The sequence below is a fragment of the Larimichthys crocea genome, chromosome XIII (genome assembly GCF_000972845.2).
Source record: "Larimichthys crocea isolate SSNF chromosome XIII, L_crocea_2.0, whole genome shotgun sequence".
Lineage (NCBI taxonomy): Eukaryota > Metazoa > Chordata > Actinopteri > Sciaenidae > Larimichthys > Larimichthys crocea.
The window spans coordinates 33,897,929-33,914,266 of NC_040023.1; the positions used below are offsets into that span (position 1 = coordinate 33,897,929).

A 16,338-nucleotide genomic window follows, 5' to 3' on the forward strand; every position below is an offset into this window, starting at 1 on the left:
GAAATTCAGGAACTTTGAGATAACACCTCTCTGCAGTACTTCATTCTGTGAAAAATTAACGAAAAGTTTATCTTTGCCTTATTTGTTCCCTGAATGGGACATCACTACCACGTCTCATTCTATGCAAACTCTTTGATTTATGTGCAACTGAATGCTGTAAAAGGATCAGATGTTATCACAAGTTTGTGGGAATGTAACCTAGTCAGGCGACGATGGTTAATGTCAAAGATAACAGGACGTGTTTGACACTTCCTTGTTAATGTCACTGCTAAAATGCACGCCAACAATATTTTGGACAAATTGAAGACATAGGTGGATGCAAGTGGCTCAGATACATGTTTTGTTTATTTTCTGGCTGATAATTTTCCATATACAGTCAAACACTGTGAGGCCTTGGAGCTATTATCTGCACACTTTCCGTGGCTTGTTTAACGTCTACTGTGCAAATAAGGATAGATCAGAGAGACCAGTAGACTGCCTCCTCCACATTAAGAATGGGAGCACACACCAAAATCATTCAATCACTCATCGCAGACATTCAAAAAAAAAAAAAAACTGGCAAAATAAGAAAGCATATCTACTGATCCTATTTACTAGGACAGAGAAAAAAAAAGTACTTAACTAGCAGTAAACTTCACAATTTCATCAGAAATGTCCCTCAAGTCACATTAAAAGCTCTGTTGCTCAAACATTAGCGTTTTTGCTACAATCTCAACAGCTTTAACACTGACCGACACTATCAAGAAGGATAGCAATTCCCTAAAACAAAGCATCATCTGGGGAAACAAACAAAAAAAACCCTGTTTTAACAGGAAATTAGGCTAAACAGGCTACAATACTGGATGGCTTCCGCTGTAGCCCAACAGTTTTATGTTTTTTTTCCCTTCTCAGGTTTGCAGCAGGCATGGTAGTTCAGTCCTCTGCTCGTCCATGCGTCCCCCTTGGACCCTCAGAAGCAGGGAGAAGAAGTCCTCATCGTCCATGGGACCTGGAGCCCTGCTGCGCTGGTCCTCCAGTCTACCCTGGGCCTGTGGGTGGAGGATAAATGGGAAAAATGACTGCCTGAAGTAACCGTGCACTTGTATCGTGATAAAAAAAACATCTATTCATTTGCTTACTTGTGTTGTGAGTATCATATTATACAGATCCTCTTTGGGCACGGGAACTGGCACAGGAACCGATGCAGGTGTTGCCGTAGGCCTCCTCACGAAAGAGAGTTGCTTTATGCTGCCTCTGAAACTTCTGGCTTTTGACTTTGCCGGCGGAGACCTTTCGAGCTGCGCCCTCTGGTCATCGAGCCGGCGTGCTTGAGAGGTGGCCACCAGGTCAAAAAACTCCTCTTTCTGCAGTGAGGTCATAGATGAAAAGACGACTGTGGGGAAAATAAAAGAAAAAGAGCTTTGATGGTCAGACGGCAGGAGACTTCAAGTGGTCAGGAAAGGGAAAGATGTGGAAACATGCAAGTTTGAAGACATTCTTGAGTCACATAGGGGTACGGGTAATTTCATGTTGTTTCAGCTTGATCAAGATGAATCAGCATCATTACATGGAAACATATACAACAGCTGCATCAGTTAAACACTGTAAAACAGAGGCTCAAAGAAGAGCTCCCACCTCTGTGGGTCGGTTTGGTGGTGTTGGGCTCGGAGTGGCACCGCCTCCTCCTGACCCCGCTCTCCAGCCTGAAAGAGCAGCGCTGGTCGTTGAGCCGTCTCCCCTCCTGGAGGGTGCAGAGCAGCTCGTACAGCGCCTCCGGGAAGTCAGGAGTTAACCGGTGAGCCTGAGAAAGCACGCGGGTAGGTGGCAGAAAAAGAATAGACGGGAGGGGAGGAAAAGTTTCTCGGTGAGTGGCACAGAGTGTTTGTTGGCACAGCAAAAGAATTCACTCAACTCCTACGTACTCCCACACGTTCTGAAACAAAATGATACCTGCTGTTTTTTCCACCACGAGATTGTTTTTCCTCGTAGAGAACACTGTGGCTGGTTAGTTAAGTCATGAATGTCACAAACAAACACTTTGTTCACTGCATGACCTGCTAATTTAGTTACTACAGAGGTAATAAAGCCAAAGTTGAATGGAGCAAACCTTATTTGGATCCTCTTCTTGGCTTTTTGTCCCTTCGGCCTCTTGCTCAGAAGGATTTAAACTCTCTGTGTCCACTTGAGGGTCACTTTGTGTAACCTTATCATCCTCTTTGTGTTCCTCAGGTTGTTTATTAATCCCCTTATGTGTTTGCCCTTCAACCTCATTGTCACCACTGTTTTGTCCATCATTAATGTTCTCAGTTTCCTCCGGCTTATCATCTTCTTGTTTGTCCTCCTCACTCACAGCAACAACCTCGTCCTCCGCTTTGGTTTGTTGTTTTCTTTCCGGCCTCTGCTCCTCTTCTTTTAAACACGTTTCAGTCACTATATCATCTTGATTCTCGTCCTCTCCCGTGCGTTCCTCTTCCTTTTTCAGAGACGACTCCCCGCTGCAGCTCTGCATGGTGACAACTGAACTGCTCTCTGCCCTTCTTTCAGTGACACCGTCGATTTCGTCCCCCTCCTCGGTGATGACGAGACGTTCCAGCAGCCCCCCTTCTGCCATTTCAACTTTGATCTCTGTGCAGTATCTCACTGTCAAACCCTGCTGAGAGGATACACAGAAAATAGGGGTTAGGTCAAAGATCTGAGGTCAAAAACCTTGAATAACCCATACTGTTGGGTAAATAACTGAGTAAACGTGACATGAAAAACCCCCTGAAGTCACTTGGAAGAGGCATGAAGGCAGCTCTGTTTTTCTCATGGAAGGAAATGTATGTGAAACCAGTTTGGCAGGTTCGAACGTGTTGGTTGGAGATATTAAGGCTGGAAATACAAATCTAAGTCACATCTTCCTGAGAACAAAGGTGTAAGACGACACGATTGCTGAAGCTGTCGCCTTCTTGTTGCTGATTTCTGCTGTTTACTCAACCAAAACTTATTCTTTTTTGACAAATATATTCTCCTGTTTGGCCCTCCCCAAAAAGTTACCAGAAATTCAGTGAGATTTCATTCTTACCTTTTATATTTTGAACTTCCCCTCAAAGCATCATCTCTTGAAGTCCTCACAGACGAAGCACAGCATTGTTTTAGTTTGTCACTTGTCTTTGTCAATATCTCTAAGAAGAAGGAGAAGGAGAAGACGAAAAAAAAAAGTGAAGTTTCACATACCGACGTGACAAGCTCTGACTGCCTTGTTACCTTCTCTCTCTCTCTCTCTCTCTCTCTCTCTCTCTCTCTCTCTCTCGTCTTTTCTCTTCCTGTTCCTCTTACCACACAGCCCACCCCTATTTATTTGGCCCACATCTGACAAGTCATGCTATTATGAAATCTTATTGTCAAAAGCAGAAGCAGAACCTCCACCCGTGCATTTGTTTATACTAAGCAAAATAATAATAATTTAGGGGGGAAAAAAACAAAAACAACAAAATCAGTCTGTAAGCAGCAGCAGCTGCTGCTTTAAGTGCCGCTCATTTGATTATGACAGACTTGCATCTGCAACATGTTGAAACAGGCAGCGCAGTTTCTTCTGACACTGCTGTGGTTTTGGCACACATCCTGTTGACTCGCTGCTAAACGAGAAGTGGAGTCAAAGACAAAGTGAGAAACTGCTCGTTTCTCAGTGAGATTACAGCGTTAAAACACAGAGAAACAGAGAATCTATAAATATATAGATATAGTCTATCTCTCTATCTAGATCTCGACAATACGCGCGCGCGAGAGCGAGAGGAGCGCTTCCACTGTCACCTTTCCCTGTCCCTGGCGGGTGAGGTTATATATAATATAAAACACCCGTCTTTATGTGAAACCTGTGTCGATGGGATGAATAATACATGCATAATGTTTATCTTGTATTTCTTTGTTAGATTCAGTCCACAATCAGAAAATGCATGATGTTTATAATATATATAATTATAATATCTATATATATATATATTTATATATATATCTCATATCTATATAATATAATTTCCTGTATATAATAACACCGGCTTTAATGTAAAGCCGGTGTGCGATGGGATTAATAGACAGGCATAATGTTATCTTGTATTCTTTTGTAGATTCAGTCACACTTTCAGAAAATGCATTGATATAAATATAGATATATAATATATCTATCGATAGCTCTCCTCTCTATCTGGCTTGGCCTCCGGTCCGTCGCTGGGGCCCTGGTTGCTCGGCGGTGATGCCTCGCCTCGCCTCGGATCAGGCTGTGCTGCATGTGTCTGTGAGCAGCTCACAGTCGGGCAGCAGTCGTCGCCACTGTGCGTCGCTGGAGGAAAGAAAAAAAAAAGAAAAAGAGAAATGTTGCAGCAGCAGCAGCAGCAGCCTCTGACGGGCAACGGGCCCTCCTCCAACGGCCGGGGACTCGGCATGAGCGGCCACCCGGGGATGCATGCGCTTAACTCGGTTCACCAAGCTTCCCAGCATCGGTCCGACGGAGGAGGTGGTGGTGGCGGTGGAGGGGACTCCTCGGGCCTCGAGGGGGGCACTGAAAACGGACACGAAACCCGCAGAGACATCGGCGACATACTGCAGCAGATAATGACCATCACCGACCAAAGTTTGGACGAGGCACAAGCAAAGTGAGAACTTTTTTTTTTTTTAGATATTTAAATTTTCCGTGTTGTTGCTGTCGCCGCTTGCTCGCAGAAGTTTCCTCAACTTTAACCCTATTGTTTAGATTATTTAGCCCGTACCTAACAAATAAGCCGACGTTAATTAACGAAAACAAAGTTAATTTAATCGTTATGACCTGTTTTAAAACGCTCCAACGGTCGCTCGTGTTTGTAACTGTCACCGAACGACCGTTTGTTTTCCAACGTCTTTTCAAACGTTAGCCGCTGTGTTAGCACGCTAGGCTAACTTAGCAACAGTAGCTAACGCTTAAACACTATTTTCACTATTTTTTAAAAGACTTAACTCATCATAAACAGGTTTAAAATAATAATTTAAAATAAAACTGTTTGACGTGTATAAAGATATTTTAGTTAACGGCTTTTAACGGCTTTAGCTCGCCTCTCCCGAGCTATAGCCAGAAGCTAACGTTTGTAGCTTCAACGGTAGCTTAGCCCGGTTTGTGTTTTTTATTTCTTTATGTCACCCTGACTTGTTTTCATGTTTTCTCTCTTCACACGCAGGAAACACGCACTCAATTGTCACCGAATGAAACCTGCGTTATTCAGCGTCCTGTGTGAGATCAAGGAAAAGACTGGTAACGTTATTTACACGTTTTTAAACTTGTTTTTTAAACGATGCATCTGATGTTAAACACTCCTCCTCCTCCTCCTCGGTGTGTGTGTGTGTTGACTGGTTTATTAGACTGTGTTGACATTGTGTCATCAGGAGCCAATAAAATCAAAACAAGTACACACACACCTATATAGAAAGGAGCCTGACACTTGCAACATCAAAAACAAGTGAGCTTAATTTTATTAGACAGCTATTAGACAATTTGATATAAAAATAGAGGCAACAGCTGGACATGCAGTGTCTACTGCAACACTGTACAATACATGTTTGATAACTGTACAGTTAGTGTAGATCAACTCTTACTTTAAAGTTTCATTTTATGGTCAATGCTGCTGTATGTACAGGACATGCAGAATACTCAAATTTCGTTTCCCTCTTATCCCGTGCAAGCAGCATAAACATGACATATAAAATATAAGTAAACAGGGTTCCCACGGGTGCTTGAATTCCTTGAAAATGCTTGAATTTTAATTCAGTGTTTTCAAGGTTGTGAAAATGCTTGAAATTTGTGTGATGTCTAGTTGTCACTGCTATGGTAGTTACACAATACACCGCTCACAAGCTGAGAATACAAGCCACTTCACAATTAGTTAAAAATCAAAACAGTCAATCTACCACCATATGAAATAATGCTAATTAGACCCACATTATTATGCCATACAGTGGCACCGCTGCGCTTCCCATGACCATCATGGCAAACACAACTAGTAGGCTACCTATTTAAAGGTGCTGGAAAAGTGCTTGAATTTGTTCATGAAAAAGGTGTGGGAACCCTGAAGTAAAAGATGTTTTTATTTATGCTATGAAAGATCATTTTATTTGCTGGCGTTGTTGCTGAAAGCTGAGTGTGTGTGATCTGTGTTTTAAATGTGTTAAAAGATCCACCTTAACTCCAGTGAAGTTGCCCAAAAAATGATGTGATGTACTGATTTTGTCCAGACATGGTGGATCTGTTTCTCTTGGCTGATTCTGTAATTTTTGCAGGAAAAAGTTGATCAACTCTTTAAGGGCGCATTCAGACAAAAGTCCATTCATTTGAGTCGGGGTAGTCCAGTTTAGGTGTGGGGTGTCAGCCCTTTGTGGAGAAGTTGAGCCGGTTCTAACTTTTGAAAAAATGTTAGCCCTACGTCACGTACTGCGGCCACCACTCAGACGCTCAGAGACTCCTTCACGATCAGCTTTAAATGTCTCTGAAACTGAGATTATCCAGATGGATTCATGCACTAAATCTTTGTTTATTTCATGTACCCAGCTTCTAAATCTGTGTGTGGCCTCGCACTTTACGCTGCAAAGAAGTAGTTTAATTTGGTTTGCGTCCAATGGTGTTGAAGGACAGAGCGGGCTTTGGTGCAGAGACAAAGACTATGAATGAGGGAGAGAGAGAGAGCGCTGGCATCAATAAAGTCGGTTAATCCTTTTAGTTTTTTTGCCTGATTTTGTTAAACCAAAATAAGAAATGCATGGCTTTTTGAAGCAACTGGGAGACGGCAGGAATTTTTGCAGGGTGGAAGTGACATGTGACCGTGCCTTAACACGTATAGAAATCCTTTTGTTGACATTAAACACACACAAAACAAATAGAGCGTGACATTTGTGCTATTGACAGGCCTGTCAATGAGGAACGCCCAGGAGGACGAGCCTCAGGACCCTCAGCTGGTGCGATTGGACAACATGCTGCTGGCGGAGGGTGTGGCGGGGCCGGAGAAGGGCGGCGGGGCTGCTGCTGCCGTGTCTGCTGCCACAAGCTCGGGAGGGATGTCACCCGACAGCTCGCTCGAGCACTCCGACTACAAAAGCAAGTTGAGCCAGATTCGCAGTATCTACCACACTGAGCTGGAGAAGTATGAGCAGGTACCGTGTCGCAACAGGAGACGAGCGCTGACATTGTCCGTACACGCTTGCCTGTACTAAAGCTGCTCGCCAGAAGCGTAATCCATTGGCATGTTAGGTCTAGAGTTCAGTCGCATAACTTCTCTCTGCCGGGGAATACACTTCTGTTCTTATGTTGCTGATCGAAACACACCAGGCATAAGCTCCACACCTCAGTGTGAGCAGAGGAATCTCAAGATTATTAGATCAACACATATTCCAACCTACACTGAAGCGTGTTTGTGTGCTGCTATTTGAAACACCGTCAGATCTGTTGTGAAAATACTCATCAGCAACATACAAGACTTTTTTTCTGCAACATTGTTTAACTGTACATGTAACGCACAAAGCAAACCTCAACCTCAAATCCTAAAGAGCTAAACTACTTCATGGATCATTCAAATGCTTAATTTACCAGAAGACCTCACCAGTGATGCAAATTCCTTTGAGTAATTGTGCTAATGCATGATTATACATGCTTACTGACAAGAAGCTGCAGGATTGAGTGTTTTTTGTGACGTTTCTTCTCTACAAAAACTAAAAAGAATAGGCTTTGATAAATCACACCAAACCAACATGATATAATACACCTCGCTTGACCGCTTGAGCACATTTCTGTCCTTCACTGTCCGTCGTCTTATGCCCCCACCCCCCCCTCTCCCCAGGCGTGCACTGAGTTCACCACTCACGTCATGAACCTGCTGAGGGAGCAGTCGCGCACGCGGCCCGTGACCCCGCGGGAGATCGAGCGCATGGTGGCCATTATCCACCGCAAGTTCAGCTCGATCCAGACCCAGCTGAAGCAGAGCACCTGTGAGGCGGTCATGATCCTGAGGTCCCGCTTCCTCGATGCCAGGTAGGTGTGCACGTCCCGCACGACTGTAGGCTGAAAAGGTTGCACCTTTCCTTCTGGAGGATATTAGCTGGAATCACCTTTTTGTGTCCCATTAGGCGCAAACGACGCAACTTCAGCAAACAGGCCACAGAGGTCCTGAATGAGTATTTCTACTCCCACCTGTCCAACCCTTACCCCAGCGAAGAAGCCAAAGAGGAACTCGCCAAACAGTGTGGAATCACCGTGTCTCAGGTAAAACACTATATAACATGATTGTTGAATCTGCGGCTCACGGCTGATCAATTACACTCTAAAGTGTGTTCATAAATTATTGTATTGTTTTGTTTTGTTTTTTCTGGCAGGTCTCCAACTGGTTTGGCAACAAGAGAATCCGCTACAAGAAAAACATTGGAAAGTTCCAAGAGGAGGCCAACCTTTATGCCATGAAGACAGCTCTGGGGGCCAGACAGGGCGACGACTCCCCGCACACTCCCAACTCCACGGGTAAGACGGCGAAAGCTGCAGCAACAAGTCGTCTTCATAGGGTGAAATGTATTGTCTGTTTGTCCCAGAGCTTGTCAGTCTTATGGCTGAGCTGTGTACCTGAACACGATATATAACCCGGGGCAAAGGAAACTGCAAATTGTTTGCCATTGGCAGGAAACACTTGGTGAACAAAGGTAATTTTCAGTCACAGTACTAACACCAGTTTTGTTTTTGAAATGGTCTGCTGTACGTTTATTTTTAGTTTATTCAGTCACTTGCCTTCTCTGTTTCCTGGCACAGCATAGTTTGCTACTGACCTGACTGAGCTGGGGAGCTCATGTATAATATCATATTTATATTATTCCACCTTAAACTGCCACAACAACATGAATCTCTGCATGTAAAGCTGGTTTCTTAGTAAGTACTGAGGTTTGTCTCCTGTTTGTCTTTCTTCAGGGTCTGGGTCCTTCTCTCTGTCTGGGTCAGCTGACCTGTTTCTTGGGGTTCCACCTGTGAACGGGGAGCAGTCTACTTACCAAATGGGCATGCAGGTACTTTATCAAACTAACGCCACAGTTAGATACAGAGTTAAATGATGAGGTGCTGTATCAGATGTAATAAATGGAGTATTTACTCTGTTTTAGTAACAACGGATAACAAAAATATTTTCTTTATCAACAACTCGCATGATGGATATTTTATATTAATTCCAACTACGGCTGCAAATTATTTTCTGGAGATCAAGATGACATCATCAACCAAAAAACCCCAAACATTTACTTTACTTATTTAAGAAGCTAAAACCGTCAATCAATTATTCATCTTTTGTGGGCTGACACATCGATTTTCTAAAGCACAACTTAAGTAGCTGTCAGCTGCATTGCATCAGAATGTGTGGTGACAGAGCTGGATATGCTCAAAACGACCTGCATGAAGACGATGAGGCATGAACACGCCGCACGGATCTGCACGCGTCATTCTTTGCGTTCACATTGTTCTGTACAACGTACAACGTGTGTGTTTGTGTGTGCTGTGACCTGCTGAAAGCCGAAACAAAGACAGCCAGCCAGCCAAGGTAATGTTACCTAACTAGCTACTTTTACAACAAGCCACATCGGATCAGCTCATTTACAGGGAACAGTGGCAGGAAGTTAACCTGGATGTAACAGAACATTAACATAACCTCAACTACAACAAAGTCGCAGACTTTTTCATTAAATACACATGGATATGGATAAAACATTTGGTAAAAAGGAAATTAGATGAAACCTGTTTTTTGGTGACAGTTTTCACATTAACTATTATCAACGTTAGTCAATGTGTTGGGTTCGTTGGCAAGTGTTAGACCAGATAAATTAACAAGGCTGATTGATATTTTGCTAGCCTGCAATCACTGACTAATGTTAATGTGAAGGTTTGTTTTTAATAATTCTTTGAGTGCTCTCTTGTATCTGTCAATACTACATTTGGGCTAATGACACTGATCCTAGATCAGTTTTTAAATGCAACTTTTGTGAGTTTATTCTTGTTAATTATACTACAGGAGAGCAGAGTAACAAGAACAGGTTTCACATTTTAACCTATCGCGTCAGGATCTGAGTTTTTCTCTTCTTCTGCTCACACGTCCGTCTCATCGTTTTCACCTCTAACCAGTTTGCACGTCTGTAAACTTTTGGTTGGTTAAGGGGCTAAAACCACAGGCGACGAGGTGACGAGCTGAAAAATGACACATCGCAGACATAAGTCACGAGTTTCTGTGTGACACATTTTTGGTTTCCTTTCGATCTCTCAGGCTAACGGGAACTGGCACGGGCGCAACTCCCCCCCATCGGGCGCCTCACCCCACAGCGACCACTCAGACAACTCCGACTGATGGCCCCGCTCCACCGGCACAGAACGACAGCGACGGAAAGTTTGACGACGGAAAAAGACAGAAAGAATGATTTCACACTTCCCACTTGGCTGCAGTTGTTTTTGTACGTTGTTTGTTTGGTTTTGATTATTTTAAATGTACACTGTTTTATTATTATTATTTTTATTTTATTTTTTCCCTTTTCTTACTGCTCAGCGTCGGTCATTATTATGTTTGTATGATGAGCTGAGTGCACGGATGGTAGAGTGAAAATGTGTGTGTGTGTGTTGTGTGCATGCAGGCGTGGTTTTATTATCGGGGGTCGTAGGGTTCGTTTTCCACTACTTTTGACATGTTACTGAGGTGTGTGTGTTTGTGGTTGGGCAAGGGAGGGGGGAAGGGCAGCATTATCATTGTTTTTAGCACACTATATCATTATTATTATTAATATTATTGCTGTTTTATTATTAGTGCTACAACTATTTTCATTTTAACAGCTCAGAGAGAGAGAATGCATTTAGTGACTGAGAGGGGCAATAGAGAAAAATCCAAAGATTTTGTGTGTTTGTTTCTCTGTTTATTTTTTATTTTCTACCGGGCTTACGTGTCCCTGTAATAATGAATGACGTGTGACTGAGTCCACATTAACGGTTTGAATGAGTATATCAACAGTGCTGTCTTTTTTTCTGTACAGTGAAACACCTGTATTCTCTCTACCTACCTCTTTTACAATAAAGACTCTGTATTCACAACCACATGGTGATCAGTCCAGATTTGTGTCCAGGGTTCATTCAAACCACAAAACCTCTAACTGTAGTCATGCATATGGTTCTGGTTTCATCTGCCACTGTTTCCCCAATACAATGAAGTTTAATCTATGGCGCTCTGTGTGAAGATAGAGAAATGTCTTTCCAGATTTTAGTGTGAACAGTTTTCACTGGTGAACCTGATATTGAAGAGGAAGATCTAGTGAAAACTGGACAGCATGTTATTGTATTAGTGCAAGCTTCAACTGTGTAAAGTGCCTCAAATATGTGTAAAATTAACTGCAAATGTGTTTTTACAACTGCATAATCTGCCTAATATTCCTGCCCCATCAGAGAGAACGGTGTCCAAATCTGTTTCTGTGCGTGACCTGTAGTTTAAATGGTGCATTTCATTTGTTGGCGTTTTATTGTATTAGTCTAATTAACGAGGGCAGTGACCAACAGAAACACTGTAAATGAACTGGAGCCCAAAACACAAAGGCTCCGTCCCACAACACGTCGTATACAATTCATAATCAGTTCCATTCACCTCCATTATCAGGATAGTGTCAGAAACAACCCTGGACAGTAAAATAAGGAATCTGTACATGACTAGATCCTCCACCCTTCATCAAACACCCTCAAAGCCTGAGAATCAACTTCTCTGATGTATCAAGATATAATGGATATTATAAGTCTCACCAAAGTCAGTGAAAGCACAGATAGTGGATTATAATCTCTCGTGTTTCTGTCTGAAATTTAGACAAACATCCTCTTAAATGTTCAATCCCATCGTGAAACCAAGTGATAGGCCACACAGAGGATCGTTTTCTAGACTTCAGAGATCTTTATTAACGTAGATATCACTCCCTGAATCAGGATATTATTTCTAGCATGACATTTTGTGAGGTTATAAGAAAAATAATTAGTTTATTATATATTTCTTTGGTTAAAATGTTATTTTCTTGTACAGTGGAGCTGCAGAATCATTTAATGATTCCAGGTTTTACACATAAAAATGAAATAGACTACTCCTTTCTCTAAATGAACCCAAACTTCACCATGTGGAGTTAAGTACTGTAGGATTATAATCACGCGCCTCGGCCATGCAATCAAGGCTGTTAATTAATCAACCTCAGTAAAAAAAAAAAAAAGGGCCATCAGGCTCCACATCAAATGTTCAGAGCTGTGACGTGTGCGTCGTTACAGTCACTCAGCGTTCCCACGGTCGCCCGGCGGCTTCAAAGGATTTCAAAGGCAAATGTCGGAACAACTGCGGCGATAAACGGCGCGCCAGCACGAGACAGCTGACACCCCGCAAATGGCACGCGTGGTCTATTGTGGCGCGCAGGTGTGAATGCAAAAATGTTAACCATTGTTACACCTTCACCCTGCAGACAGACGAACAACTGAGAAGGCGTCAGTGCGTGAATGACAAAGTGTCGGCACTCGCCGAAAGTGAACGAGCACTTTATGGAAAGGGAATAAAAAAGTAGAAGGAGAGAGAGACGAGACAAAGATAAGTCAGAGAATGATGAAGAACAGATGGAGAGACGTGCCAACTCTCTCTGTGACAAATGGTGCCACGCCGAGTGGGCTCTTCACTGTGCAGTCAGTGCAAAAACATCATACTCACCATACTCTCAATTTAATGTCGCAGGAAATATCCGTTTAATATTTTGATTCTAAGTGTTTTCAATTCTTTATTTATTGTGTATGTTAAAACATTTGATTGGCTTGTTTTCCACTTTTGTACGTTTTTATAATTCAAAAAGAAACCCATAAAAGACAAAAAGAAAATCTATAATATCACTGGACTTTGGGGCAACAATAAGACGAGGTTATTGTTTCTAGCATGACATTTTGTGAGGTGATAGGAAAAATAATTAGTTTATTATATATTTCTTTGGTTAAAATGTTATTTTCTTGTAGAGTGGAGCTGCAGAATCATTTAATAATTCCAGGTTTTACGCACAAAAATTAAATAGACTACTCCTTTCTCTAAATGAACCCAAACTTCACCATGTGGAGTTAAGTACTGTAGGATTATAATCACGCGCCTCAGCCATGCAATCAAGGCTGTTAATTTATCAACCTCAGTAAAAAAGGCTCCACATCAAGTGGTAAGAGCCGTGGCGTGTGCGTCATTACCGTCACTCAGCGTTCCCACGGTCGCCTGGCGGCTTCAAAGGATTTTGCAAGCAAAAATGGCACGCGTGGTCTATTGTGGCGCGCAGGTGTGAATGCAAAATGTTAACCATTGTTACACCTTCACCCTGCAGACAGACTAACAACTGAGAAGGCGTCAGGCGTATAATTAAAAAAGAAACCCCTAAAAGACTAAAAAATTACATAATATCACTGGACAATAAGACGAGGTTATCAGATATCATATTTACCACCTTAATCACCCCTGATTTTATTCCAAAGAGAGAAAATCTGGTCTAAACATCTGTGTTTTCCTGTAAATTGGCGCCTTTTACGCACGGGGTTTGTGCGTAATACGCCTGTTGCGTGTGCGTAATGCGCACTTGGATCGAGTTCTTATGACTCAAGCACGAGTTGATTTGCTTCATGGTGTTAAAGTCGAGGCTTCAGATCATTAAACTGTACGATAAATCCATCTGATACAATTTAAAGTGTGAATAAATGAGGGGGGGGTGTTTTTTGGTGGAGGTGGGTGGGGTTGTAAAATTTGCTCGTGTGGTGGGAGGAGTCTGCGGGTCTGGTTAGGAGGGGAGGTTTAAGAAGAAGGCCGAGCCAGCAAAATGCACATTACCTGATCAGCAACAGATTTAGTGGGATCATCTCGAAACCTTTTACCACTGGATAAGCACACACCGCTTTGGACCACTGGCCACAATGAAGCTGTTACAGGAAACAGAGGACCCGACAAACGAAAGAAAGGTAACATTAATCTTCATAAATCAACTGTAGATTTACTATTTTGATGGTTAACCTCAGATTTTAAGGTGATTGTCTACATGTAATGAATTATAGCACTGAATTAATTGAGGTGTTTTTGTTTTTTTCTATTCTAGTTCATTAAATCTCAGGTAGAGAAACGTCGAAGAGAGAGGATGAACCAAAGTCTGGAGCGTCTGAGGACCATGTTGCTTCAGGAGCCACAAAAACTGGTAAAAACAAAACTTGATTGCACTTTTAGATATTGTGAAAGGTGTTTGTTACAGTTTCTTAACATTGTTACTTTGCTAAAATGCCATATCAAAGAAACTCAGGCACATTTAGACATTTGCATAGTTGCTGCATTGACAAATCTTTACATTAAGCGCCTTTCAGACCTCTTAATAAAGTCAGCAGACTCCATTAACTCATATTGATCTTTTCATGCAGGGTGGGAGTCAGCACAGAGTGGAGAAAGCTGAGATACTCGAGCACACAGTCCTCTTCCTGCAGGACACTGCCAAAGCAGCCAGCATGAGTGCCGCAGGTGTTGTTGGAGCCCAGAAACACTCCTTCCAAGACGGCATCTCCACCTGTCTGCAGAGAGCTGCTCACTTCCTGGGACCGGAGGGGAAAGGCCTGTGGCTCGGAGCAGCACTGGATGCATCTTTCACCGTTCGCTTTTCCCGTTTAGACTCTGACTCTGCAGGAGTCCAAAAGAGAACTGAAGCCCAGTCCACCTCCAGCTCTCTGCCACGCACAAAAACCATCCTTCAGATGCTCAGGCAAAAGTCCAAGCACAGACTGAACGCACGAGGAGCCAGCGCGAACAGTTTTGCTCATCCATATCTACTTCCAGCCCAGCAAGGGTTTCCCAGAATTCCCCAACAGCAGGCTCGGAGACAAAATGAGCTCGACGTCAGGGTGGAGAGGCAAACGAGCAAAGAGAGCCCGTCCCAGAGTCACCCAGTCAGCCAGACTTTGTGGAGGCCCTGGCCTTGATCACCAGGCAGTCACCTCTGAAATTTAAACTTTTAATGACTCTAATAACTGTTTAATATTCACTGGTGCCACAATCTGGTCTTCTGATAACTCCTAACAGTGTTTGCATCCTCAAAGCCTGTAAATAATGTAAAAATGTGCTGTATGTGTGATAGGGTTGACTCACTACTCTTGTTGAATGGTTTTGAATGAGCGCAGTCAGTTGGGGGCAGCCGTCTATTCTGCCCACACAGGCACAGGGATTCTCCCACAGGCCGGGACAGACGTGAGCTTGGATCATGTGGCCGATGGCCGAGCTGTCTGGTTGCTCTGATGTGCAAGTTTAAAGGTGAGTATCATGACACCGAAGAGTTTCCGTTCTTCTTCGTACGCTGCTAAAAAAAAAGAAAAGAAAAACCCTCTGCTGTCATGATGCAAGAGTGTGATACTGAAGTGGATAATGATTGAGTGTCCATCCATCACATTTCCAGGTGTGGGACTTCAGGGTTCGAGGCTGGGAGAGCCCCGTGGAGCCCCTCACATTCACCTGTGTGCCATGATGTCTGCGGGCCTTCGTGACATCTGTGGCTCTGTGTACAATATAACTTGTATTCTCATTATATTTTATTATATCTTGTCTATTTTGCACACTAATTTATTCTCCATGTCTCCCTATGGTGAGCAGTATTCCTTTTTTATACAGAAAAAATAAAAACATTCCTCAAAATGAAACACGGTGCCAAGTCTTTTTCTTTTCTTTTTAAGTTCACTGTAAGCCGCAGGCCTTTTGTCTGCGCCGACAGCCCCTCTTTTTAGCTTTTTGAGTCGGAGGTGTGAAGCGTGGCGTCCCGCTGAGCTACATCCTCCAGGTGTGAAGTCTGGCCATGAGGTGAAAGAGTGCAGTAGCAGTTCCTCACTTCAAAGACTTCAAAGATGTCTCAGCTCACATGTTATTCACTCAGCTTGAATTCCTCTGGATTTAAACCAAGAAAAATAAAAGATAATACAGCTCGCAGCAGTCTTTGCAAAAGATGAAATCATTTAATTAGTGCAGTTTAGTTGTAGCAAGAAGCCCTGACAGTGTGTGTTTCCAAAGTACAATACTTTATTATATATTTAGTGTAATTATACTACAATACTTTGGTGATATAACCACTCTCAAACCTCTTCAGGATGCTGTGCTCTATCCAGATTATCTAACTTTCATCGACTGTGTCAAAATAACTTTGAAATCTGACAGGATGAGGTGAGATGATCTGAAAACTCTCTGCTCATGTCCACGTTTGTTTTCCCTGTAGTTAGTATTCATTCTCTCACTTCCATGGTCCCCCCTCCCTCCCTGGCTGCTCAGGGGGCCATTTGTTTTCTGCGCGTGTCCGGTGTCTCTT

At 42.9% G+C, this 16,338-nt stretch overlaps 3 protein-coding genes across 5 annotated transcripts; 2 read left to right on the top strand and 1 right to left on the bottom strand.

Annotated features, from left to right (window-relative positions):
* Positions 1–326: 326 nt before the first annotated feature.
* Positions 327–3,255, bottom strand: gpsm3 (G protein signaling modulator 3). Of its 2 annotated transcripts, none has more exons than XM_019279129.2 (5): positions 3,044–3,255; positions 2,087–2,632; positions 1,615–1,780; positions 1,119–1,372; positions 327–1,028 (listed from the first exon to the last, which is right to left on the bottom strand). In XM_019279129.2, the coding sequence occupies exons 2-5, from the start codon at positions 2,588–2,590 to the stop codon at positions 888–890; spliced, it is 1,065 nt and encodes a 354-aa protein (XP_019134674.1). In that variant the 5' UTR covers positions 2,591–2,632; positions 3,044–3,255; the 3' UTR covers positions 327–887. The 2 variants fall into 2 exon arrangements, with proteins under 2 accessions (XP_019134674.1, XP_010741271.2); XM_010742969.3 differs by having other exon boundaries at positions 2,087–2,629; positions 3,044–3,254.
* A 1,035-nt stretch (positions 3,256–4,290) lies between these two features.
* Positions 4,291–11,074, top strand: pbx2 (pre-B-cell leukemia homeobox 2). The gene is made up of 8 exons (XM_010742968.3): positions 4,291–4,610; positions 5,166–5,239; positions 6,884–7,128; positions 7,812–8,002; positions 8,098–8,233; positions 8,344–8,485; positions 8,924–9,018; positions 10,260–11,074. The coding sequence occupies exons 1-8, from the start codon at positions 4,330–4,332 to the stop codon at positions 10,338–10,340; spliced, it is 1,245 nt and encodes a 414-aa protein (XP_010741270.3). The 5' UTR covers positions 4,291–4,329; the 3' UTR covers positions 10,341–11,074.
* A 2,674-nt stretch (positions 11,075–13,748) lies between these two features.
* On the top strand, positions 13,749–15,729 carry LOC104928649 (uncharacterized). 2 transcript variants are annotated; one of them, XR_002043144.2, is made up of 4 exons: positions 13,749–13,972; positions 14,107–14,202; positions 14,420–15,299; positions 15,442–15,718. XR_002043144.2 is itself a non-coding variant. In XM_019279098.2 (3 exons), exons 1-3 carry the CDS (start codon positions 13,928–13,930, stop codon positions 14,969–14,971), a joined length of 693 nt encoding a protein of 230 aa, XP_019134643.2. In that variant the 5' UTR covers positions 13,749–13,927; the 3' UTR covers positions 14,972–15,729. The 2 variants fall into 2 exon arrangements, 1 of the variants encoding a protein (XP_019134643.2); XM_019279098.2 differs by having other exon boundaries at positions 14,420–15,729.
* The last annotated feature ends 609 nt before the right edge of the window (positions 15,730–16,338 follow it).

What these genes read in the sequence shown, in the direction of transcription:
- LOC104928649 (XM_019279098.2), top strand. Translation starts at nt 13,928, where the DNA reads ATGAAGCTGTTACAGGAAACAGAGGACCCGACAAACGAAAGAAAG. An exon ending in ACCCGACAAACGAAAGAAAG is followed by an intron (nt 13,973 to 14,106) that starts GTAACATTAATC and finishes TTTCTATTCTAG; the next exon opens with TTCATTAAATCTCAGGTAGA. An exon ending in TTCAGGAGCCACAAAAACTG is followed by an intron (nt 14,203 to 14,419) that starts GTAAAAACAAAA and finishes CTTTTCATGCAG; the next exon opens with GGTGGGAGTCAGCACAGAGT.
- gpsm3 (XM_019279129.2), bottom strand. Translation starts at nt 2,590, where the DNA reads ATGGCAGAAGGGGGGCTGCTGGAACGTCTCGTCATCACCGAGGAGGGG. An exon ending in AAGAAGAGGATCCAAATAAG is followed by an intron (nt 1,781 to 2,086) that starts GTTTGCTCCATT and finishes GTGCTTTCTCAG; the next exon opens with GCTCACCGGTTAACTCCTGA. An exon ending in ATATGATACTCACAACACAA is followed by an intron (nt 1,029 to 1,118) that starts GTAAGCAAATGA and finishes CTCCACCCACAG; the next exon opens with GCCCAGGGTAGACTGGAGGA.
- pbx2 (XM_010742968.3), top strand. Translation starts at nt 4,330, where the DNA reads ATGTTGCAGCAGCAGCAGCAGCAGCCTCTGACGGGCAACGGGCCCTCC. An exon ending in TGAGATCAAGGAAAAGACTG is followed by an intron (nt 5,240 to 6,883) that starts GTAACGTTATTT and finishes TGCTATTGACAG; the next exon opens with GCCTGTCAATGAGGAACGCC. An exon ending in TCCCGCTTCCTCGATGCCAG is followed by an intron (nt 8,003 to 8,097) that starts GTAGGTGTGCAC and finishes GTGTCCCATTAG; the next exon opens with GCGCAAACGACGCAACTTCA.